Source organism: Castor canadensis, chromosome 14 (genome assembly GCF_047511655.1).
Source record: "Castor canadensis chromosome 14, mCasCan1.hap1v2, whole genome shotgun sequence".
Lineage (NCBI taxonomy): Eukaryota > Metazoa > Chordata > Mammalia > Rodentia > Castoridae > Castor > Castor canadensis.
Window position 1 is genome coordinate 78481514 of NC_133399.1, and position 25151 is coordinate 78506664.

General features: G+C 37.3%; 2 protein-coding genes across 12 annotated transcripts in view; one reads left to right on the forward strand and one right to left on the reverse strand.

Moving 5' to 3' along the window:
• Cenpu (centromere protein U) overlaps window positions 1–13486 on the forward strand; it is a 33999-nt gene extending 20513 nt beyond the window's left edge. Inside the window, exons 8-13 of the mRNA XM_074054874.1 lie at window positions 4047–4155; window positions 7814–7892; window positions 8072–8119; window positions 8677–8738; window positions 11041–11197; window positions 13272–13486. Of these exons, the coding sequence (XP_073910975.1) occupies window positions 4047–4155; window positions 7814–7892; window positions 8072–8119; window positions 8677–8738; window positions 11041–11197; window positions 13272–13385 (569 nt within the window). The 3' untranslated portion in view covers window positions 13386–13486. The remainder of the gene's footprint in view (window positions 1–4046; window positions 4156–7813; window positions 7893–8071; window positions 8120–8676; window positions 8739–11040; window positions 11198–13271) is intronic.
• Window positions 13487–13837: 351 nt separating this feature from the next.
• Primpol (primase and DNA directed polymerase) overlaps window positions 13838–25151 on the reverse strand; it is a 33054-nt gene continuing 21740 nt past the window's right edge. For 10 of the 11 annotated variants that reach the window (XM_074054872.1, XM_074054869.1, XM_074054866.1 and 7 more), the window contains 6 exons: window positions 24053–24141; window positions 21898–21987; window positions 21714–21822; window positions 16972–17054; window positions 16840–16886; window positions 13838–14382 (listed from right to left, as the gene is read on the reverse strand). In XM_074054872.1, coding sequence (XP_073910973.1) covers window positions 14119–14382; window positions 16840–16886; window positions 16972–17054; window positions 21714–21822; window positions 21898–21987; window positions 24053–24141 — 682 coding nt within the window. In that variant the 3' untranslated portion in view covers window positions 13838–14118. The remainder of the gene's footprint in view (window positions 14383–16839; window positions 16887–16971; window positions 17055–21713; window positions 21823–21897; window positions 21988–24052; window positions 24142–25151) is intronic. The other variant, XM_074054867.1, reaches the window with a different exon arrangement.

Sequence of the window (25151 nt, forward strand, 5' to 3'; positions counted from 1 at the left end):
CTTTGGGAATTCTGTTTTTCTTCCATGTCCAGAATTTCATAGAGATGTACTTATGCTATGTGCCATTTCGAGATTCATTCATATTGTTTTGTGTCTCTCTCATTGCTGAGTAGAACTCCATTGTATGACTCTACCAGTTTATCCAGTCTAGTTTCCAGGTTTGGGCTGTTACGAGTAAACCCACTATGAACATTTTTATACACCATGTTTTAAAGAATATCAACAAAATATTTTTAATGCCTACAATTCTTGTATACATAAATTGCAAAACATTCACCTGTATATACAGAAGTGTATTCTCTTGCAGGTTAATAGTACTAGAAAACAAGCCTAGCTATGTAAAAGGTTTTCATTAAATTTGATTTGTCCAGTATATGAAAGACAAGATGAATTTAATAACTCCAAAGAAATTTATATTCTGCTCTTAATCATACATTAAACACCTGAATATTTATTTCATCACATCCACTCACAAAATAAATGGTATCTGAATCAGCACACTGAAAGTAAAACAACCAGTTTCTCTTCATGTGTTTATTCTCTTTCCAAAAATGTTTTGGTCTTCTGCTATACCTCAGAAATGCACTAATAGCTGCTTTTTAAGTTATAAAATAATAACTTACTTCTTGGGGATTATTATTTAAAAATGAAATTTTGAGTTTCCATAGACTTTGTTTTTTTGTTGATAGTCCTTGAACTTTCTCATGGCCTCTAAATGAACATACTTGCATTTATAGTTTAGAGAAAATACAAAGACAAGCTCTGAAAGTAGCCTTAAAAGAAAGTGCCCTGTGCAGTCAAAGCCATGAGTTTTATGAAAACTACTTTCCTTACACAGAATTTGTATGCACCTTTTTTTTGTGAACATGTTTTTGTTTATCTTGGGTAAATACAAAGAGTAACGTTGCTGAGTTAAAGGATCAATATATGTTTAATTTTACATACAAGTGCCAAACTTTGGAAATTGTTTTCCCAAAGCAGTTGTATAATTCTATATTCCCACCAGAAGCTACACAGTTTACAATATTGCTGAGATTATAGATAACAACTTCACATGAGTAAGTTTAAAATAGATGAAAAGAAGCCCCCTCTACCTTGTCGAACGTAATTAATAGGAAAATACAAAGCTAACAAAACTAGCTTTTAAAGAAAAAAAACGACTAATCCTGTACTATCAAAGAAATCTAATCAGCAGTTAAAAAATCTTCCTTTAAGGGGCTGGGAGTGTAGTTCAGTGGGGCCAAACTGACAAAAATCACTCAATTTAGATAGTTTTATAGGCAGGTCCAACATACATTAAAGAACAAGTAATTTAGTCTTAACGACAATGGTACAAAAGAGCAGAGGAGGCCTGTGTGTACGTGGACATTTGCTGAATGCTCAACAAAAGTGGAATTGCTGGTCAGTGGGAAAACGTGGATCTGTGGCAACATCTCCTTATAGAAAAGTGAACCCAGACTCACAGCACACACATAAAAGCTGTTCTAAATGGATTAGACTTAAATTTGAAAGGGAAGATTTGACAGTTTTTAAAGAAAATAATGAGTCTCTTATGGCTGTGAATTGGGAAGATTTCTTAAATAATATGTACAATCTTAAACCATGATAGAAATGATTAATAAATTTGACTTCATTGAAGTCAAGTACTTCTCCTAATCAAAAAAGACCATAGAGAAGCCGGGCATGGTGGTGTGTATCTATAATCCCAGCACTCTGGAGAATGAGGCAGAAGGCTTTCTAATTCAAGGCCAGCCTGGGCTATATAGTGAGACCCCATCTCCAAAAAACAAACAAAAAGTGCTAGGGTGTAGCTTAGAGGTAGGGCATTTGCCTAGAATGCACAGTGCTCTGGGTTTGATCCCAGCACCACAAATAAACAGAAAAAAAAAAAAAGAGACAATTAAAAAATATGCACAGTATAAAAAACAAATTGAAGGAAGGTACTACAACACATGTAAGTGATTAATAAACACGAATAAAAAGTAATGTAGATGAAAAATGGACAGATGACATTAGTAGACTTTTTCAGAAGCAAGTCCTTTCTGTGTTAGATTTGTTACTATAATGAAATACCCAAGTTTAATTGGGCTTACATTTGAGGTTCTGGTTCATGACTGGTTGGTTCTGTGTTGGTGGTTTTGCTAACCTCATGCCAGAGAAGAGGAGGAAGGGGCCAATGTCACACAATCCCCATCAGGCCATGCTCCAGTGACCTAAAGGCCTCTCACTGGGCCTACCTCTGAAATGGTGGCATGGACCTTTGGGGACATTAAGCAAAATACATAAGTTATTAACCACAGAAATTTTAATTATAGCTACAAGGAGACATATCTTTTTGCGCTCAGTAGACTGTCAAGTATTTTAGTCTCAATTGTATATTTAGTGAGGTGGTCATCAGTAGAAGTTCTTCACCACTGCAGGTATAAAGAGATACAACTACTTTGAAAAAAATTTTTTTTCAGTTTTGAGGTTTAAATTCAGGGCCAATTGAGCCACTCCTCCAATCATTTTTACAACTCTCTGGTAATGTTGAAAATTGGGAGACTTAGAAACCAAGCTGTCAGTTGTGGACAGGTTTGTCAGAAATTCTTACACATGTCCACCAAACTTGTATATGAGTGTTCCTAGCATTATTTTGAATGGAATCAAAACCTAGCATGATTCAATTGATAGATAAATTGTGGTATGTTTATGCAGTGGACTAAAATACAAAAGTAAAAATTTTGTACATCAACATAAATATGAAACAGTCAAAAGCCTGCAAAACTCAACTCTCCATTATTCATAGTCGAGTGCAGTAAAGTCGTTGTACTATGATAAACACAGAATTCGGAGTGTGGAGGCTGCCAGCAAGCTTGGCTGAGGATGCCTTCAAGTGGACGGTGCAGGGTCTTAAATGCCTGGCTTACAGCAGCTGTTTTATTCCCCCAAAATCTTGCTCATGTGGCTGCATCAGCTGGTGGCTGGGCTGGGGCAGAAGGTCTGAGAGGGCTCCATTCATGTCCCTGGTGCCGTGGAGCTCCTGCAGGTGCTTTTTTCTCTTTCTTGTGGCTAGCTAGGCTTGCCTGTTTGGTACTCAGAGTTTCATGTGATGGTTGACTTCCCAGAGGCAGCGTTTAAGGAGGTGAAAAGTAGAAGCTGCAGATCTCTTAAGACCTAGCTTGAAGTTGCACAATATCAACTGTCCTCTGGTCAAGCCAGTTGTCATCCTGTCCTCTGGTCAAGCCAGTTGTCAGGCTATCCCAGTCTCAACAGAAAAGCAAAGGGGGGAAGTGTAGCAAAGAATTTGCAACTGTCATTAATTCACCACAGGCGCTCGGGTCAGTTTGAATCTTCAGCAAGGAGGAATTAATTATGAAAAAAAAGTAGGCCATCCTGCCAACGGTTTGTTAACACTATACAGAAACTTTGAATGTTCATTAGAAACTGACTGATAATAACACCTTACAAATGTATAGTAAGCGTATAGGCCTTGTGTATGCATTCACAGATACTCTTTTGAGTCCCACAAAGAAAAAAAGGCATGTGTCTTCATTTCTTCCATTTTACTACTGAGGAAACTGAGCCCTAGAGGGTGAAGTGACCTGACAAAATCTCAAGACTAGTGAGAAAGAAGCTTCAAGTAGAGTACAGGTCTTCAGATTCCTAGTTAGCATATTACCGCAATATTTTAAAAGAATAGTCTTGATGAATTCTACACAAGGGCTATCAGATTAAAATTTAGAAAGTACAGCTATAACAGGGCCTTGTCACCAGTTATGCTGGATAACAGCCGACTCTTAGGGCACAAAGGTAATTTGCTTTTGGCTACTTCAGCAAAAAAGGGAGAACCGAGTTGACGATGTCAGTGGTGACATAGGCTGGTTTGTGAGACTTAGCCTGGAGCAGGAAGAAGTGTATACAGCTCCTCCTGCGATATTCTTTAGCAGATAGCTCTCCTTAGCAATTTGCTGGGGCTGTTTTTGGTATCAGGCTTTCAGAACCTGGACCTAGAGCTAAATTTATGAATAATTAGTTTATTAAATTGATGTATCTTAATATTCTAGATACTTCTGGATGTGTACATATTTGGTGTCTAGAAGGAAAGAAAACCAGTGACATCATGGAGTTAGATATCATTTTGTCTGCATTTGAGAAAACCTTCTTGGAGTATAAGTAAGTCTTTGATGCTGTGTACATGGACTGATCAATTTCCAAAGCATTTCTTCTGTTCATTCCCACAGATTTTGATACGTGGCATTTCCATTACCGTCACGTTTCAGACCTTTCACACTTCATCATACTCTGTTGTGCATATATATGTATTAGGCTAGTTGGATCATCTCTTCTAAAATATATTTCTGATCTAGTATGTGTTCCTTTTTGTGTGTGCGTGTGGTACTTTGGCCTACAGCTTGAGCCACTCCACCAGCCCTTTTTTGTTACGGGTTTTTTCAAGATAGGATCTTGCAAAGTATTTGCCTGGGCTGGCTTCAAACCAGCATTCTCCTGATCTTTGCCTCCTGAGTAGCTAGGATTATGGCACCTTGCAGTGTTTCCTTTTGAGATGCTTGTGTTTCCCCTCTCCTTCCCTGCTGTTGGCTTTATAGTGTGTGTGTAGAGGAAGCCATGACCTGGTTGTCAACTCCCTGAGTGAAAGGAATGGAAGTGGAAGAGCCCTGGGCTGGGAAGCCTTAGTCCCACACAGCATGGACTAGCCTGTCAGCTCAGGCTTTACCCTTCATCCTCCACGGAAGCAGCTTCGAGAGTCCATCTATTCCTTAGATTGTCATTGTGAAGGCAGAGGCTACAACACAGAGTGCTGGTGGAAAGAAAGCAGAAGCAGTGAGCTACTCTGCATTTACACCGTGATGTTCCTCAGTTCTGCTCCAAGATCAAGTCTGCTGCCCCTCACACTGCCCTGGGGGATTTGCCCACCACCTGGCTCCAGAAACAAGGCTTCCATCCAGGGCAAGGGACACTATGAGAGTGTCTAGAAAGGTAAGACTTGCATCCAAAGAGGGACTCTTGTCCCCCATGAGCCACAGTGTGGGGCGTGGATGTGATTGTGGTTTTCAAAGGTGACAGGGAAGAGCCACCTGAGGCTTGACGACTGCTTTCTCCACGTTTAGGAAACCAGGGAAGAAGCAAATTAATCCAAAGAAGGAGGAGAAAAGAATAAACACTAGGGTAGAAATCTGTGAGATTAAAAACAGGTGCTGTGCTAGAGGTGTGGCTCAAGTGGGCCTAACAAATGCAAGGCCCTGAGTTCAAACCCTGGTACCCTAGTACTGCAAAGAAAGAAAGAAGGAAAAAAAACCTGGAACTCAGTAGAGAAAATCAACAATTTCAGAACCTGGTTCTTTGAAAAGGTCATTAAAATCAAAAAGTTTCTGCCCAGACTCAGCAAAAAACCAAGAGAGGACACAAATTACCAATATCAGAAATAGGGCAATGAGTACATGCATAAATAGGAAAAGGATAATAAATTTACATGCCTGTAAATATAACTTAGAGTAAATGGACAATTCTTGAAAGACACAATCTGCCATAAAAACACAAGAAATAGATGGTCTGAAATGGTTTCTCTTTATTTCCCATGAAAATAGATGGAAAAATTCTCAGCAAAATATTAGCAAATTGAGGGGCTAGGGGAGGAACTTCAGCAGTAAGAGCACCTGCCTAGCAAGCGTGAGACCCTGAGTTCAAACCCCAGTGCCACCAAAAAAAAATTCAACAATGTCTGAAAGAGAATTTTATATATATGACCAAGTGATTTATCCAAGGTATGCAATTGTACTTTAGAAAGTAAAGTAATTCATCGCAGCAACAGGATAAAGAAGAAAAGTTAATAGATTTAGGAAAAACATTTACCTATTCATGATTTAAAAAAAAAAAAAAAAACCTCAGTAAAATGAGGTACAAAGGGGAACTTCCTGAACTTGATAAAGAATATTTACAAAGAAGTTATAGTTAACATTATACTTAATGATGAGAAACTAGAAGCATTCTCACCATGATCAGAAATAAGGCAAGGATATCCTCTCTCACTGTTTCTTTCCAACATCATACTGGAAGGAATTCCTAGTTGATGTAATAAGACAAGGAAATAAAAAGTGTACAGCTGAAAAAGAAGAAATAAAACTTTAATCTTTGTTCTCAGATGACATGATTATTTATGTAGAAAACCTGAAAGAATAGACAAAACATCCTGGAACTAATACTTGATTACAGCTAGGTTTGCAGGATACAAAGTTAAGATAACAACAGTCAGTTGATTTCCTATAGCCCAGCAAGGAACAAGCAGAATTTGAAATTAAAAGCAATACCATTTATTACTAGCAGCCCCCCACATAAGATACTTAGGTATAAATCTAACAAAATCTGTATAAGAATTATAAAAAGAAAACTACAAAACTGATGAAAGAAACCAAGAAAGAACTAAAATAGAGAGTCTGTTTATGGATAGGAATACTCAATATTGTCAAGAAGTCATTTCTTCCCAACTTGACCTGTAGATTCCATGCAATCCCAATAAAAAGTCCCAGCATGTTGTTTTGTGGATATCAACAAGCTGATTATAATCTTTACATCGAGAAACAAAAAATCAAAAATAGCAAGAGCCATACCAAAGGAGGACAAAGCTGGAGGACTAATACTATATGACATCGAAACTTATAATGAAGCTTCATTAATCAAGGTAATGTGACACTTGTAAAAAGAACAGACAAATAAGTCAGTGGGCCATAATAGCCCAGAAGTAGATACACATAAGTAGTCAGGTAATCTTTGACAAAGGAGCAAAGGCATTACAATGAAGACCAAAAGTCCTTTCAACAAATGGTGCTGCAACAATGGACCATTCATATACAAAAAATGTAGACACAGATATTGTACCCTTATCAAAAATTAACTTAATGGATCACAGACCTAAATTTAAAATGCAAAACTGTAAAACTCCTAGAAGACATTATGGCAGAAAACCCAGATGACCTTGGTTTTGACAACAACTTGATAATAACACCACGACTACAGTCCACAAAAGAATTGATAAGCTGGACTTCAATAAAGTTAATAGTTTTTCTCTATGCAAGAGACTTTAAAGAATGAAAAAAACAAAACAAGAAAACCCTAAAAAACCCCAAGGAACAGAATGGGAAAGAATATCCAAAATGCTCAAAATATACAAAGAACACTAAAACTTAATAGTAAGAAGACAGCCCAATTCAGTAATGGGCCAGAGACCAGGCAGAGTGCTGCTGCAGCCAGTTGCTGTGGGTCTGCCTTCACAACGAGTGTGCCATCTCTTCTCTCTGATGTCAGGACTGGAACCAGGTTCTTTGAATTGAATTGACTTTATAGTTTCTGAAGAACTGGACAGCTAACTTGTGGTTGCTTACTCAATGGCTAGTCCATACGTGCTACACAGTCTTCCAATTGCTATCAGGCAAGGAGGGAGGAGATGAGATCTATTGGTAATTAGATCAGGTGGTAGGAAAAGATTAAAATTGACTTAAGCATTTCTATGTCATTTGGTATTGCCTGTGGACTGTCCAGTGCCAGGGAGTTAAGATGACTCATACCCAAAGGCTTAAGGAAATATTTCTGTTCCTTTTTTTTCTTTCTTCCTTCCTTCCCTTTTTTCCTCTTTCATCCATTTTTTGGCTGAGACACATTTCCAGCATTTTTTAATTCTGAGGAATGGCTGTAGGTTGAACATTGCCATCTTAAATATTTTAAATGATATGTGCCAAATTGTGTGTGTTTATGTATTAAGCAAATAAAACACCTTTCAAAATCCTTTATAAACCCAGTTTTTCTTATTACTTTACAGACAAAGAATAGAATCAAAAGCTTGTAATGAAGCTATCAATAAATTTTATTTTAATATTAAAGAAGAACTCATCAGAATGGTAAGCTCTCTGTAACATAAATTCGTTGGTATGAATTTTTTTGATTACTCCTGGGGCAGCACACTGTTATCTTAAAAAAGCTTGCATGTGTTGGCAATATGGCAGTAAACATGAGAACTATCTGTATTTCAATGCTACTTTTAAACTAAAACTAACATTTTATTTTTTGTTTTGTATAGCTCAAAGAAGTCCAGATGTTGAAAAATCTGAAAAGGAAGAATGTTAAGGTAAGTCACTTAGTAGATCATTTGGTGACGAGTCATATAGTCATGTAATACTAAGACTTGATTTTAGATTTATATTTTTTAGTTAGGCTTTTATTTGGTTGGCCTTATGGTTGACCTGATGAATAACATTAATGCAAGCTATGGAATGGGGCTCTGACTTACTCAGCTTTCCATATACGTGAGGTAATTGACTTACACAGAGAAAAGGCTTATTTTTGACTCAAAATTTTGGAGCCATGACTAGGCTCCAACATTGTAGAGCCATGAGTAGCCTTGACTAGGTGGCCCCATTGCTTTTGGGCCCGTGGTGAGGTAGCAGGTTGTGGTGGGGTCCTATAGCAAAACAAAACTGCTTAATACCATGACAGGAAGCAAAAGAGTCAGGAGGGGACTGGGGTCCCACAGTCCCCCAAGGGCATGCCCCAGTTACCTACAGACTGCCCACTGAGCCACCTAGTCTGTCATTTTCCTCTGTACTCCCAGTATCTAGCACAGTGAACATGGCAGTGCTCAGACATGGACCACATTAACTTAACAAGGAAATTTGTATTATTTAGATGACTTCTGACATGGAAAGGAAAAGGCAGCGTTTGATTGAAGTACAGGATGAACTGCTTCGGTAAGGTATCGAAATCCCATTTGAGAACTCAACTAAAAGAGCAGTACCGTTTGTCACTTGGGTACAGGTACAGCTGCAGTGTCATTAAAGGCACCAGGTTTTCTTTGCACTTGGATACTCAGTGACTGTGCTTTCTGCTGTCCAGTTGCAGAACCCTTTAGCAAGGAGAATTCAGCACCAGTCTGTCCCTCAATAGCCCCTTTCAGCTCTGTCCTGACAGCCTAACTAGAGATTTAATGCATAGACTATAGAATTACACTGTCTGGGTTCAAATCCCAGTTCTGCCACTTACTGGCTGTGCAACATTCAGAAAGTTACTTCACTTCCCAGTGCCTTAGTTCCCTCTTTTGCATTTGCGCATAATAACCTGTGGAAATTTAGTAAACATATAGAAGGTGCTTTACAGTAACTGGCGTACAGAAAATGCCATCTATGTTGTTTGGTTGCTTTTTTTGTTGTTGAGAACAAGGTCTCCTGTAGCCCAGGTTGTCCTCAAACTTGCAATCCTCCTGCCTTTGCCTATGAAGTACTGGGATTGCAGATATGCACCACCACACCCAGCATTTACCTTGTTGTTGAAATGTACGCCCAAAAGTGGCATGCGCATGACTCCTGACTCAAGTGTCGGGGGCCGGGAGAACTTGACAGGCTTTGCAGGCCTGGGCAGTCCTTGTGGGCTGGTTAGGAAGACTGGAACACATATGAGCTGGAGCCCTGAGTAAAGTAGAATCAGCTGTGCTCTCCATTTTTTTTTTTCTCATTTTTTTTTTAATTAGGATGTATTTGTTGTACAGGGGGATTCATTATGACAGTTCTGAATAGGCTTACGTTGTACATTGGTTAGATCACCCCCACCATTTCTCCCCCTTGCTTTCCACTCTTAAAGAACTTTGATATAGCTTGAGAGGGCTGGGGATGAGGCTTAGTGGTAAAGCACTTACCTAGCATGAGCAAGGCCCTGGGTTCTGTCCCCAGCCCCATAGTGGGTGTGGAAAGCTTGAGAATGACTATAAGTATTACATGTTGAAGCAGAGACTGCCACAAGAGTCTAGTCCATTGGTTTCCAAGTTTAGTCCTTGGACAGGATGTGACCCAGGCCAGAATTAGAAAATTGAAGGAAATGTAATAATGACAGTAATGCTTAGCAGCTTCCTTTATGGCAGGACACTAAGTGTTGTGTCTGTTAGCCCGCTAGTCACCGTTATTCTGTGCAGTGGGTTGATACAGGTCTGTAAGGCAGCTGCGCTTGGCTATGCTTGTCATCAAGCGTAACATGCCACTCAGACACATTTAAGGACTGTTTTGTTCTTTTGCTACATACACTTTACAAGTGGGAGATGTATATATACACAGTCATAGTTAAGAAAAAGGTTACATCATGGTTTTAACTTTGCATGTGAAAAACTAAAGATGCAGAGAAGTAAGTACCCACTCACCCTCTAGGAAGAGGAGGGGCCAGGATTAGCTGTCAGCAACTGACTCCGATCCTGCACTCCTGACCTTGGCCCCGCCAGCTCAGCAGTGAGTTTCCTGAACAAATGCTGCACTGTTCGATATGAAGAACTGTTAAGTACTTCTCTTTTATAAAATTAGAGACAGTTGTTTTTTATACCTTTGGGGTTATTTTGTTTAGTGTAGTTTTTTTAGTGATACTGGGGTTTGAACTCAGGGCCTCATGCTTGCTAGGCAGGCACTCTACCACTTGAGCCACTCTGCCAGCCCTATGTCTTTATTTGAAAAAATAAAAATTGGCTGCCTTTCCTCATTTCTTATTGGGTCATAAAATCCAGGTTATCCCTTTTTATTCCTGTAGGTGAAGAAACTAAGCCACTGGGAGATGAAGCAGTTGGCCCACGGTCATACATTTCATCCAGAGCTAGGATAGGTTTTACTAGACTTTTGAAGCTGGGTGAGATTTTGACAAGAAGGGAAAAACTTTTTACCTGTGTTTTCCCTATTAAATTGCAGTATCTAGCTCCTCCTGCCTTAGGCTATAAAAACCATTAACCAAGTTTACTGTTTAATTCAGTAGTTCATGTACTTGAATGACTTGATGAATTTCAGCATCCATAAGGCATAGTCCCCTGTGGTATCACTACTAACTATTCACTGTACATAATGGTTCAGAGGATTTTTCCTACATATTAATTGAAACCTAGAACTTTTCACACATGTAATTTCAGAGCCAATGATAAATCCTCCAAGTGTCCCCAGTTTTTTATACTCGTAAGTTTTTCATACTTATACTCAGTCTCATACTCTGGGCAATCACTTACTTTGATGAAAAATAATTTTGTTCTAGGTTAGAACCACAGCTGAAACAACTACAAACAAAATATGATGAACTTACAGAGAGAAAGTCATCTCTTAGGAATGCGGTGTATTTCTTATCTAATTTGAAACAGCTTTACCAAGATTATTCAGATGTTCAAGAGAAGGAACCTAGGGTAAAGGAAATGGTAAGTTCCACTTTTACTTTTTACTGTGCTTCAGAAGATGAGAGGGCATGTCTGCGAGAGTAACAGAAGAAAAGATAAAGAGTGTCATGATAAACCAGTATAATTTTCTTATATCATTACTGTTTTACTACTTAATGAAGGCTAGAGGATAGAGAAAAACCCAGAATCACTGATTTTTTTTTAAAGGTATTTACACTTCAGAGAACTGAATTCGTCGAGAGAAGTATATGAATCTCGACAACCACATTTTGCTTTGCTATAATTTTCATCAAGAGAAGACACTAGAATATGACCAGCCTCTTTGGTTCTTTGTCTAGTCCATGTTCGTAGTATCTTCTGTCTGAAAACCAGGTTGTTACCTCATATAAATGGAGGTGTGATTTTAGAGGTTGAGAAATATATAAAAAAGACAATACAGTAGGAAAAATGTGGCATATTGTCTTAATAAATTTTGTAGCTGCTTTTGGTACTACAGACTTAGCTATTGTTATGATATCCAGCTTAGATTAATAGAAATGTTTAAATTACAGAAAAGTTATGTATTTGAATACCCTAATGTAATTTTATATAAAATGTGTATATAACACATATTAATGAATGTATATATAATTTATAATGCCTGCATATATCTTACAATCACATTTGTATTTTTTCTAAATTCAGTTTTAAAGTTTTGAAACTGATCTAAGTAATTCTCCTGAGTTGAAGATTTGTTCATGTGTTAGGGACTGAGGGACAATATTTTAACGCACCTAAATACTCTAAAGCTCACTTGGAATTGGGGATTTGGTTTCTAAATTTGGTGAGATTAATAGTAGCATTGATTTAGTTGCACATAATCACTCTTGTTTGAACCTAGGTGGGTTTCTTTTTGTTTGGTTTTTTTGTTTGTTTGTTTTTTTGTGGTGCTGGGGATTGAACCCAAGGCCTTGTGCATGCTAGGCACATGCTCTACACTGAGCTGTATCAGATTACTTTGTCTGATATATACCATTCTCACAAATGTGGTTCTTTGTGTGCCTTCAGTATCTTGTTTTGCTTCTATGGTAACATCTATCCTTTTTGCCTTAGAGTGTGTAGACATTTGGGTATATGTAAACATTTGGGTGTATGTCTTACCTCTTTTCCTAACGAAACACGTAGCACCGAATGTGAATTCTTCCCTGACAGCAGGTACCCACAGTGTCTTGAACACATTAGGCTCTGAAATATTGAAGTTGAATTCTCTAGTAACATGTAGGGTGTATACCAAAAGAAACTCCATTATCGTGTGGACGGTAGTCATAGCGTGGCACTGTTTTCAGTACTAAGGAAGCCACCTTGAAAACATGATATTTAAACAGCAGACTACCAATAGTATGATAAAATACTGTAAGAAGAATTAAGTTCTCCCTCATATACAGTTTGCAACAGGAAGTTTTAAATTTTAGCTACTCCTGGGTTTTTACAGATAGAGTTTACAATAGGAAGTTTGGTTTTGTTAATTATTTCAAAACCACGTGCTGAATTTTGCTGGGTTTGCATTCTAATTTTGTTTTTCATCATTAAGAACATTTGGATCTGGCAAGCTTTTAAGACATTTAATCAACCTAACAAATAGCTCTTCTAGAGGATTTTGGATTTTTTATTAAGAACTTTTATAGGCCTGGTTGTTCTGATTCTATCAGTTTTTACAGCAAACATTCCTTAGTTTTTTTGTGTTGTAAAATAGACATGAGGTCAGACAACCCCACCTAGCACTAGCACACTTGCCCAAACCAAGTCTTGACCTATCCCAAGCATGACTTTCTATTTCAAATAATTCAGATGCCACAGTTCTTTGAACCAGCTGGTACTCTGGAATAAGGGGAGCAGTGTAACGTTGTCCAGTGGTTCCTTGGAAAATTATACGATCAATTTCGTTCTGAGGAAATGAGTTAAAACTATTTTTCTTGATGATCCCAGTTCCAAAGTGAAAGGAATAGCTAATGGAAAGTGCAGCCAAACTGGCTTTAGTCAAAGATGGAGTTATGAGATGCTGATGTTATAAAAGTTTAGCTATTTGTGACTCTAAATAACTTTCTTTCATCAACAGTATGATTCATCCAGCCTTCCAGCTCTGTTATTTAAAGCAAGAACCCTTTTGGGAGCAGAAAACCATCTGCAAAACATCAACCAGCAGTTAGGGAAGCTCCTTGACCAGAAATGAGAAGACAGGTCTACTGAAATGTGCCTGTACAAAGAGTTCTCATCATACTGCTACCTTCAGAAACTGGACTTTTATAAATAAAACTTCTCTTTCAAAAATTATGGACTACTCACCAGAATTTAGTATTTCTTTTTCATTGATAGTAAAGGACACCAGTCTGATTATCTAATAGTTTTAGAAGCGATAGGCATCCTTTTTTTTTTTTTTTTGCAGTACTGGGGCTTGAACTCAAGGTTTACACCTTGAGCCACTCCACCAGTCCTTTTTTATGATGTTTTTTCAAGACAGGGTCTCACAAACTATTTGCCCAGGCTGGCTTTGAACTGTGATCCTCCTGATCTCTACCTCCTGAGTGGCTAGGATTACAGGCATGAGCCACCAGCACCAGGCAATAGGCATCTTTTCTGATTAGCGTTTTAAGTAATAAATTTTAATACGTTGACACCTTGTCATCCCAAGACATGTAAGTTTTAACCTGTAAACTTGTGAACTGTTTTACTTACATAAAAAACAAATTAGAAAACAAAGTGATAAAACTTAGTTGATATAAACAGGTTTAATAATAAATTAATATAATTTGGTTTTTTTTCAGTGCTGGTGATTGAACCCATACCACTGTACATTCTAAGCAAGTGCTCTACCACTGAGCTATACCCCCAGCCCTAACTGAATATTTATGTTGTCAAATCTCACAAACTTCAGGAAAATTACAGCCTGGTTATAAGCATTGTCCTTAGTTAACCTCTCTTGTAGCTTCTATAATGAGTTCATCAGGAATTTCATCCACTACACTGTTGTAACTGAGAAGACTATTCTCTGCAGCTTCAGCTAACTCAACATCTTCAGTAGCTTCTAGAAAAGAAGCATCATCACTGCCATTATCCCAGTCAGTGTCAGAAGATGCACATGGTAACAACTTCCTAGTTGGTGGTTTATGAGGATTCTTGGTTTCAATCTTGCTAATTTCATCTGCTTCATCTGCAGTAAACTCTTCTTCCTTTATTTCAGTGGGGAGGAAGAAGAGGAGGGCAAGATAGGAAGATAAAGGATATTTAGGCACTGTATGATTTCACCATATACTTCAAATATGTTAAGGTATAAGGTAATGACCAGTTCTTCTTCAGAGAGTAAAATGAATATTCTAGGTGAATATTGCCTGCAACGCAGTCACCACAGAAATGAGTCCATTAGCTGCCTTTGTAGTTCAGATGCTCTTGAAACTCCAAATTTGAAAATGCCTGCAGTTCTGCAGCAGATACTTTTTAGTATCCCACAAAGGGCTAGAGAGCAGGTAGATTTAATTTTATAATGGATAGATAATTCATTTGAAGACATTTGTGGTTGTGACAACAGATTCATTTCCCTACTTTATAAAGTATTTAAAAAATGTAAATTTTGGGAAAACTGTCAAAATATGACTGGACTGTATATTAGATAATAGTATCACATCAATGTTACATTTCCTGGATTTAAAAATTTTGCTATTGCTATGCAAGAATGTCCTTATTCTTCATTTGCACACAAGTATTAAGAGATGAAATGTTTTGGGAGTATAGCTTTCAAGACATTTACCAAAAATAATGAAGTGTAAGTATACACTAGAGAGCAGAAACAAATGTGACCAAATATTCACACATGGCAAATCTAGGTGAAGGACGAACAGGACAGTTTCTTATTCTCATGCAGTATTTCTGTAGGTTAAATTTTTTTTAAGTCAATGTTTTTAGACAATAGGATGATCAATGCAGTAGAAACCACAGTCATCTGAATACCATTTCAAACCAATCAAGGCTGACACATTCTTCATCCTTTTAAGAGACAGTTAATTTTTAAAATGTTAATCTGTTCTCAGTTATTCCTACTTTTTAATGTACTAGTTTATCAGAGAATCTGCCTATCATTTTATGTCCAGATGCTACATAACAAGAATGATTTTTATCACTTTAAACTTTGATGTATTTTTTTCAGAAGACATTTTAAAAATTAGATTGAATAGATACCAAATTGAGTTTTCTAGAATGTATTGTTCAGTTTGTAGCAGGTAACTAATTCTAACCATAACAATATAAAAGAAAGTGCAGAGAGATCTGATTTTTAAAAAAGCAAAATTAGATCTAAAAGTAGCATAACATAACAAAAAGACTTAATAAAATGTCAGACAAAAATGGACAGAGGATAGATGCAGAAGGTTCACAAAAGAAACACAAACAGTAATGTGAAAGGGTTCAACTTCATAAATAAAGAAATGCAAATTATAAGTGAAACAGCACTTGCCCACCAGGCTGGTAGGTAGTAGAAGGTAACTATCAACAGTGTTAGCAAGTGTACAGTAATAGTGCTCTCACCAACTGCTTGTGGAAGTCTAAGTTCCTACCATTTTTATGAACAGCAACTTGGTAATAGATACTACTCAATATATTTGTGATACTTTTTTATGACTTTTTAAAATATATGAACATGGCTGGGTGTAATGGCTCAAACCTGTAATCTTAGCTACTTAGGAGGCAGAGATCAGGAGGTTTGGGGTTCAAGGCCATTCCAAGCAAGATCTGGGCATGGTAGTTCACACCTGTTATCCCAGCTACACAGGAAGCATAAATAGGAGGATCACAGTCCAGGCCCACTGGGCATACGAGAGCTTGTTCAAAACATGCTTAAAGCAAAAAAGGCTGGGGGCACAGTTCAAGTAATAGACCACCTGCCTAACAAGTACAAGGTCCTGAGTACGAGCCCCAGTAATGCCCTCCCAAATACACATACATGTATATGTATATGTATATATGTATGTGTGTCTGTATATAAGCATATATGAATTATGGAAGACACATGCTAAATGCTTCACATCAAGTTTGGTCAAATTATGCATGGAGAGGTTTTTTCCCCTTTTGCTTTTTATGTATCTTCCATTTTTCCCTACAATGATTGTGAATTATTTGGGTAAATAAAAGTCTTTTTTAAAAAAAGTTAAATATTAGTTTGGCAATCTGGTAATACCTACTAAAATTTACATTGCATAGTCCCTTTGACACAGTTCGACTTCCAAAACTTCTTGTATAGAAATAGTTGTTCAAAGAAACATAAAGGTGGGTATTTTGGTTTACTTTGTAAGGTAAAAAATGAGAAATGTTTTAAATTCTTGGCTTAGTTACACTGATTATACAACTTCCTGTTTGTGTTGAGCTGGGAAGATCACTACATTACATCCCAAAGTGATAACAGGCACCAAACACTGTTTAGAAACTATCTGGCCAGGCATGGTGGCCACACCTATAGTCTCTGCACTTGGAAGGCTGAGGCAGGAGGATCACAAGTTCAACACAAGCCTGGGCTGCACAGCAAGAGCTTGTGTCAAAAAACCAAAATATCTGGACATAGCTGGATACTGCTTGCAGGTCATTCATGCTACTGTACCAAACACTGGTGAGTAATGCAAAAGACAAAAAGCTGCACTTACTTCTTTGAGAAGAAACAGGAGAGTTACCTCAGCAGGGAGTGGAAAACCTAAAATCAAAAGATAGTAAAACTTTTTTATACAGATACCTAATCTAATTTTTACTTTGTGGTAAATGTAAAAATTAGAACTCACAGTCAGATTTGAAGTTTTCTGCTTTACATACAGGGTCATGACATTTTTGATACCAAACTTCATTTTTCAGATCAACCACAATCCTTCATGTATAAAGAAAAAAAGCATTAATACCCACACTGGATAGAAAAGAAAATTCAGTTCTGTTTGTCTATAAGAAATGTGTCTAAGACCTCAAGATGGAGAAAAACTGAAAAAATAAAAGGATGAAAATAGGTACACACCAACCAAAAGAAAACTGGTTGCTAAAAATATCACAGGAAGCGCATTTCTGGGCAAAGAAAAGCAGGTGTTGACCAAAGATCCCGGTGGCGGATACAGCCATCCTCACCGCATAGCTACAATAATACAGCTTCAAAGGATGTCAGCAAAACAGAGCACCATCAGAACAGCAAATCTACCACAATGACAATCTTCCACCATAAGTCAAGATTTCTAAGAACATACTTTTCGTAATTTATAGATCAAATAACCACCAAAAAGGTTCAAGAAGGATGCAGAAAATATGAATGACACAATCTAAAATTAATAAATTTGGCCTAATAGAGCATATATGAAGCAACTCTTTGTAATCATAAACCAGAATTGACTCCATGTGAATCTTACCAAATTTGAGGCTATCATTTGAGACAGAACACATTCTCTGACCACAAGGCAGATTTTACAAAGAAATAAGAAACCCGTAATGTGGAAATGAGAAACATTTCTGAATAACCAATGGCTCAAGTACAAATAATGGAAATTAGAGAACGTTTAAACTTGAATGGAGGGAAATTACTACATACTGAATAATGTGGAATGCAGCCAAAGTGACCTTTTTTGGGGCGTGGTAGTGAGGCTCTGAACTTAGAGCTCTGGGCTTGCTAGGCAAATGTCCTGTGACTTGAGCCTCAGCCCTTTCTGCTTGTTATTTTCACATAGGGTCTTGCTTTTGCCTGGGCTGCCTTGTTGCATAGCCCTACCTTCACCCCTGCATAGCTGGATTACAGATGGGAAACACCACCTCTTGCCTGTTGAATGAGATGGAGTCTCTTAACTTTTTTGTCTAGGCTGCCCTCAAACTGTGATCCTCCTATTTCCACCTCCCAAGTAACTAAACCAGCACTTAAAGTAATCTCTAGAGGGAGGTAATTTTCAAAGCTTATGTTATGAAAGAAGAATGGATAAAGGTAGATGAAAAATGAACGCCAGAATAAACCCTAATAAAATAAAAGATAGGAAATAATAAAGAGCAAAAGCTAAAAAGAATTAAGGCCAAAATCTGAAGTGTAATGAAAATTATTGCAAGATTAACCAAAAATAATAAATGCTGTTAAGAATGTTTGGCAGTAACTTCAAAAATTTTGGCAAAATAGACAAAGTACTAAATAGAAATATATATACTAAACAGAAATATAACAAGACCTAAATAGTCTTATAACCACTAAAAATTAAATTATTAAATATTTAATTAGTTTAAAATCTTCCTATATTCCATAGCAAACAAAACAAAATGGCCTTCCACATGGAAGTGGGAGGGTGGGGGTAGTAAAGGACCTGTATTCAGGAGAGAAAAAGGCATGTGGCTTGGTCTAATTGCCTTGTAAGTGGCCCTGTATCAGGCTTCCTGATAGACTAATGCTGCAGTTCCCAAGCTGCTCACCAACTGTCCAGAGCCAGTGAGACACGAAAATCTAAACAGCCCAGGGATACTTGGCATTTGCCAGGCACCCCGGAAATTGCTTGCTTGCAGTTCCCGTCTTCAACATTACATTGTACTTTATTCCTTTAAGTGATGTCCCATCCTTGAAGAGCTAGGATTTTTGGTGGTGGTTGTGATTAAAAGAAAAAAAAAAGTTATCAACATCAAGGTAGAGCAAGACAAGAGGTGGAGGTGATGGTGCTGTCTGATTCCAGGGTATAAAAGCTTACGCAGTCCCACAAAAGGCACTCATCCCATTAACAAGTAGGAGTATTTAAGAATAAAAGAGAATTATTTTCTTCCAATTAATAGTCTTTCAATATTATCTTTCAAACAGCTGCTAAATTGTTAGGACATTACCAAGTGGCTTGAAAGTAACTAACAGAACTCTTGGGTATTTCTTTTGGCCTTGGAGCAAACATGAAAATATTAAGGCACTGGGACCATAAACCAAGAAAATTTGGGGGATTGGTGATGCAGTTCAAGTGGTAGAACACCTGCCTAGCAAGTGTGAGATCGGAGTTCAAACCCCAGTACTGCCAAAAAAACAAAAAATTGGGGAGCTCTGAATCAAATGCTAGGAGAACAGTCCTCACTTATAGAATGTTCTTCAGAGGATGTTTCTGATTTTTAGGATTGTGAATGGTAAATAAACCTAGGATTTAGGATTTATGACATTTCCATGGTTCCCTGGAAATGTCACTATGTAACCACATGAGTGTATTTATACTGTGAGTGGGGATTTGCTCACACTGCCTCAGGTACCAACCTACATCAGAGCCACAGTGCAGGAAGGACAGGAAGCTGTGCAGGTGGCCCAGCCTCACTCTGCTTGAGCCTTTCTATTCCTGGTATGCTCAACAGTATTAGTAAAGCTTGATACTGAGTAAGATCTGTGATTTGTGTGACTGCGATTTGATACGCTAAACACTCAACTTCATTAGTAATCATGAAAAACATATCATTTTATACCTACCACATTAACAAACAAAAATTTAAAACTTCACATTATCAAAGTGTTGGTGAGAATATGGAGCAGTAGAAAAATCTCAAAACACTGCTGGGAAAAAAAACCCTTTGCTGGCTTGCTGGTAGAATAAGTTAGCTCAGCCATTTGAAAAAACGATTGTCTCGTGAAATTAAATGTGTACACACTCGATGACCCGGAAATTCCACATGAGACACACATTTTGAGAAACTCTTGCACATGCGTATCAGGCAATATGTACAAGAAGGTCCAAGATGGCAACTCAGATGTCCTTGTAGGATAACAGATAAAATGTGGTGTATTTATGTAACGGCACAGTATAAAATAATGAAAACATGCAATAGCTACAGCTTCCAACATAGAGGAACCTCGCAAATGCAACTTTGACAAAAGAGCAAGGAAAAGGATAAAATTCACAAACATGTTAAGGGTGGGGAGTGGCTTAAGTGTGAGGCCCTGAGTTCAAACCCAAGTGCCGCCAAAAAAAAAAAAAGTTCAGTGACTTAACTGTTTTAGGGATACAAACATATAGAGAAAAGTCATCAAGAAAAGAAAAGCAAGGGGAAAAACTAACACAAAATCTATAATAATGGCTATTATCTCTGAGGAACAAAGAAGAGGAAATTGGGGTCGAGCCCACCAGGTGCTTTTGAAGTTTGATATCTTAAGGTAGAGAGCAGAAACTACAGGTGGTCATTTTAGTGTTAGTCCTTAAAATATAAATAATACCTTATATATACATTTATATGTATGATACAGTTCACAGTTGAAAAGCAAAATAGATTAGGGCCGGTGGGGTGATGCACACAAGTGATCCCACGGATAGAGACAGGAGGACTGTGGTCAGAGGCTGCCCAGGCAAAAGGGCAAGACCCTCTCTGAAAAACTAAAAGCAAAAGGGCTCATGGTAGCATGCTCTGAATTCAATTTCTAGTACCTCCAAAACAAGTAAGAAAAGCAAAATAAATCATGTATACATAATACAATTTGGTATAATTGCTGTATGACAATGAATTTTGGTAAATTAATATTTATTTTAAAAAGATTAGGAAGAGAGGCCAAAATGGTAACTATAGTTACCACTAGGTTGTGGGACTATGGGTGATTATTACTTCATGTTTCTTTATGGTAGTTTTGTGTACTGAGCATATACTTTGTTTTTTTTTTTTTGGTACTGGGGCTTGAACTCAGGGCTTTCATCTTGAGCCACTCCACCAGTTCTATTTTTGTGAAGGGTTTTTTGAGATAGGGTCTCGTGAATTATTTGCCCAGGTTGGCTTAGAACTGTGATCCTCCTGATCTCTGCCTCCTGAGTAGCTAGGATTACAGGCGTGAGCCACCAGCTTGATGCTTTTGTTTATTTTTTTTGTCTGAATTAATCTAAGCATATCAAGTACAGCACTGAATCATACTACCCACCAGGTTTTCTAGCATAATCCTGATGATCACTTCCTCAAGTCTAGCACATGGCTGCATATGCTTGTTTATACAAGGGCCTCAGCTTGGGATTTAATATAGAATAGCAATATTTCTCATAGATGGTAACTATTGGGTTTGTATCTTATCCTTATTGTACCATATCCTCATGTTATTTAAAACTCTGTTTCTGGTTTTACTTTATCCTTTACTTTTGCCAGGAGAATTTTAATGGAATTTCTAAAATAGACCTTGCATAGAAAGCAAGCATTCCACAGATCCTGGTTCCCTTCAGTGCCACGGTTTGTCTTGAGCATAGCCTCCTACTGATAACTGACTACGCAGTTTCCTTCTTCCCCAGCCTGCCAGACTTCAGTTCCATACAGTACCAAGGACCAAAGGCAAGAGAAGAGGAGAGGCAAACCTTCTGCCATCACTGCCCATCTGTCTGTACAAATAAAGCTGAAATGTGCCAGAAGCAAGGTAATAACTAGGAAATTCAAAATATTATAAAACCTTAACCAAATACAATAGGCATAAATATAATGTCAATTTATTACAAAAACAAAAGAATATTTATATTCTCAACTTTAAGTTACATTTAAAATACAGTATCAGTTAAATACATACAGCTCGTTAATTAAAAAGATTACTTACATGATATTGTTACTCCTGTGGGCTCTGCCAATGTTGTCACACCAACGGTATTTGCAAATATCATAAACCAGTAATTCTTCTGGGAAAAAGTAGTTCCAACGCCTAATTCCTACAATGCAAAGAATGTTTCTAAAGGGACTATAACTCTATCATGTAACAGGTAACGAAGAATAAATTATCTTACCTCCTTTAATGTCATTTCTATTCACCAATGAAAGAACAAACTGATCAACTTCAGGGTAGGGCGAACATTGAAAACCTTCAATGGTTTCTACTACAACAGAGAGAAGAATTATTTATAAATAAAAACAGCTAAGAGTTGAGAAGTTACAATTTGATTAAATTATTACCTAGTACAGTTCAGTTTTTACAACCACTCAATTTTTGTTTTTTTTGGGTTTTTTTTTTTTTTTGTATTTTGCCCATTAGTCAGTTCCTGGGTTCTGTCTATTACAAGGATGCAGGTAAAATTCAATCCTCAATTAGATCAAATGTTAACCAGTTTTCACAATTTTAACTGCTTTCTTCACTCTGAAAGAGAAAAGCCACCCTCACATTCAGGAGCTGCCTAACTCTATCAGCTATACTGGGTCTTGCCACAAGCTGGCCTGGCTCTCCTATCTCAGTCTTGGTTGTCCTGTTAAAAAACAAATTCACCTCACAGAACTTCAACATCAGATAAGACCACTCTTGGGCAAGAGGACTTCAAGACAAAAACAAGACCTCTTTATAATCACAGACAAAACAAGCATATTTTCCAAAACACAAAAATGGCCAGAGGGCGCAGTGGGTGGTAAGGGAGGGGGTGGGGGTATGGGGGAGAAATGACCCAAGCGTTCAATGCACTTATGAAAAATAAAACAATAAAAAAAAATGGCCAGATACTACCCCCTATCCTGGCTAACACAGCTACTACTGCTTTACCAATTACAGCCTTAAACTCCCTCTAGTTTGCCTTCCTTGTAGATAAGATTTACTAAGTTAATCAACTGCAGACAACATTCAGTTCAGAACAAACCCATGCTCCTTTGCATACTCCCCAAATCACCTAACGCAGGCCCAGGTCCTCTGCATCCTTTTTAACTCCTTCTTACTAAGATGCCTGTGGTTCTCCATTGCTTCAAGGACTAATAAATTAAATTCACTGATTATAGTTGTGCTCCTGTGGTCATTAGTTAGAGGGCACTGACAATTCAAGTTTATTTTGTATGTAAGAATCTACTGTCATAATTTAGAATGATCCATTAAAATCTCAATTTTTAAAGATAAGAACTCTACTTACAATGAAGTCTATATTTCACACACACACACACACACATATATATATGTATATATATATTTATATATATAGAGAGAGAGAGAGAGAGAGAAGAGAGAGAAACAGAGATTTTGGAAAAAAATTAGTGTAGAAATCAGAAAAACTCCAAATTAATGTCAAGAAATATATCTTAAGCAACCAGAAGAAAATAAACATGTAAGAAAATGTTACACACATTTTTAATGAGCTTGTGATCACACCATACATACAGTTTATTTTCTTGTGTGTGTGTTGTTGCTGTTGGCTGTGCTAGGGATCTAACTCAGGGCCTCACGCATGCTGAGCAGATGCTCTACCACTGAGTGTATCCCAGCCCCAAACACACAATTTTAGTTTGTATTTTTTCTCTTAATATCATACGTGGGTGTCTTCTATATATGTAGGCTAGGTTTTACGGATCTAAATTTAGTGGCTATAGAGTATTTCATACTATGCAACTAATCTATTTTTGCTGTACCTTTAGATTGTTTTCTGTACCTTTAGATTGCTGTACCTTTAGATTGTTTTCTGTTTTTCACTACTATGATATCATACCAAAATATGTGAATAAAAATGTTTATTGGAAGATTTATGTTAGAAATCTTAAGGGGAAAAAAACCCCTGTTGTTCTTCAGTATGGGAACGGCTAAGCCATGACAGAGGCGTCCCATGAGACACAGCGGCCATTAAAAGAAGGAGCTCTCCATACAGTGGAAATGCAGGCAAAGTTCAGTGGGGTTAAATAGGAAACTGCTGTAGGAAAGTTTAAACAGGAAATTTTCTAGCCTTTGTGGGAAGAAAGCTGAAAGAGATATGTTTATATTAACAACATAAATTACTTTTGTCTGTTTTTAAATATCATAAAATGAAAATTAGAGAATATTTTAATAAACATCTTTTTCTTACAATATTCCCATTGGAGTAGTAACCTAGAGATAGTTTTAAATGACCACCAGATATGGATACTTAAAATTTAAGAATTTAAAGGCAAAACAGATTTTATATCTTAAATTTTGATAGGAAATTGTTTTCTTAAAATTACCTGAAGTGCTGGTTCTGTTAAAATACTCAGCTCTCTTTCGTTTATTTTGAGGTATGTCACATGTTAGAATTCTTAAAGTATCTGAGAATCTGAAGTAAAAATATGTAAAAGAAACAAAGTAACATTATGTTAAAATGGCATGATTATAGAGAAGAAATTGAATTCCAAATAGTTGCATTTTTATGCCACAGTTGCCCATAAAGAAAGTTTAATTTCCCAATTAAAGAAAAAAGAATTTTTAAGGCACTGGGGTTTGAACTCAAGGCCTCACACTTGCTAGGCTGGCGCTCTACCACTTGAGCCACTCCTCCAGCCCAGGAGTCAGAATTTTTACGCTACTGTACTACTTCCAGAATTGCAGGTACTGCTATTGCTACCAACTACCATTCCTGAGCAGATAGCATGTGCTGGCCACTGTTGCAAATGTTTTATGCAAATATTGTAAATGTTTATGTAAATATGTAAATGTTTTGTTGTAACTATTTTATAATTTAACTTAATGCTGTCAGCACCTCCATAAGTGTTATTATTATTTCCACTTTAAAAGAAAGGCTGGGTGTGGCAGTACATGTCTATAATCCCAGTATGCAGGAGGCTGAGGCAGGAAGACTGAAAGTTAGATGACAGCCTGGGCTACTAGTGCAATTCTGTCTCAACAAACAAAACCAAAAAAAGATTTTAACCTTACTTCTGGGATACTTTATCAGTGGAGCACAAAGAAAACAGAGCTACATGGGAAAAAAAAAATCTATCTTTCCACTCACACACATTACCTACATAAATGTATTTCTAATATTTATTCTTTTTTTTTTTTTTGTGGTACTGGAGTTTGAACTCAGGGCCTGTACCTTGAACCACTTCGCCAGCTCTTTTTTTGTGAAGGGTTTTTCGAGATAGGGGCTCATGAACTATTTGCCTAGGTTGGCTTCCAACTGTGATCCACCTGATCTCTGCCTCCTGAGTAGCTAGGATTATAGGCGTGATCCATTGGTGCCTGCTCTAATATTTATTCTTAAAATTAATGCCTATAGAAGTTTTTCCTTAAGAAATACTTGAGGAAAGCAAACTGAAAAGAATCATAGCAAAAGAAAGGTGATTT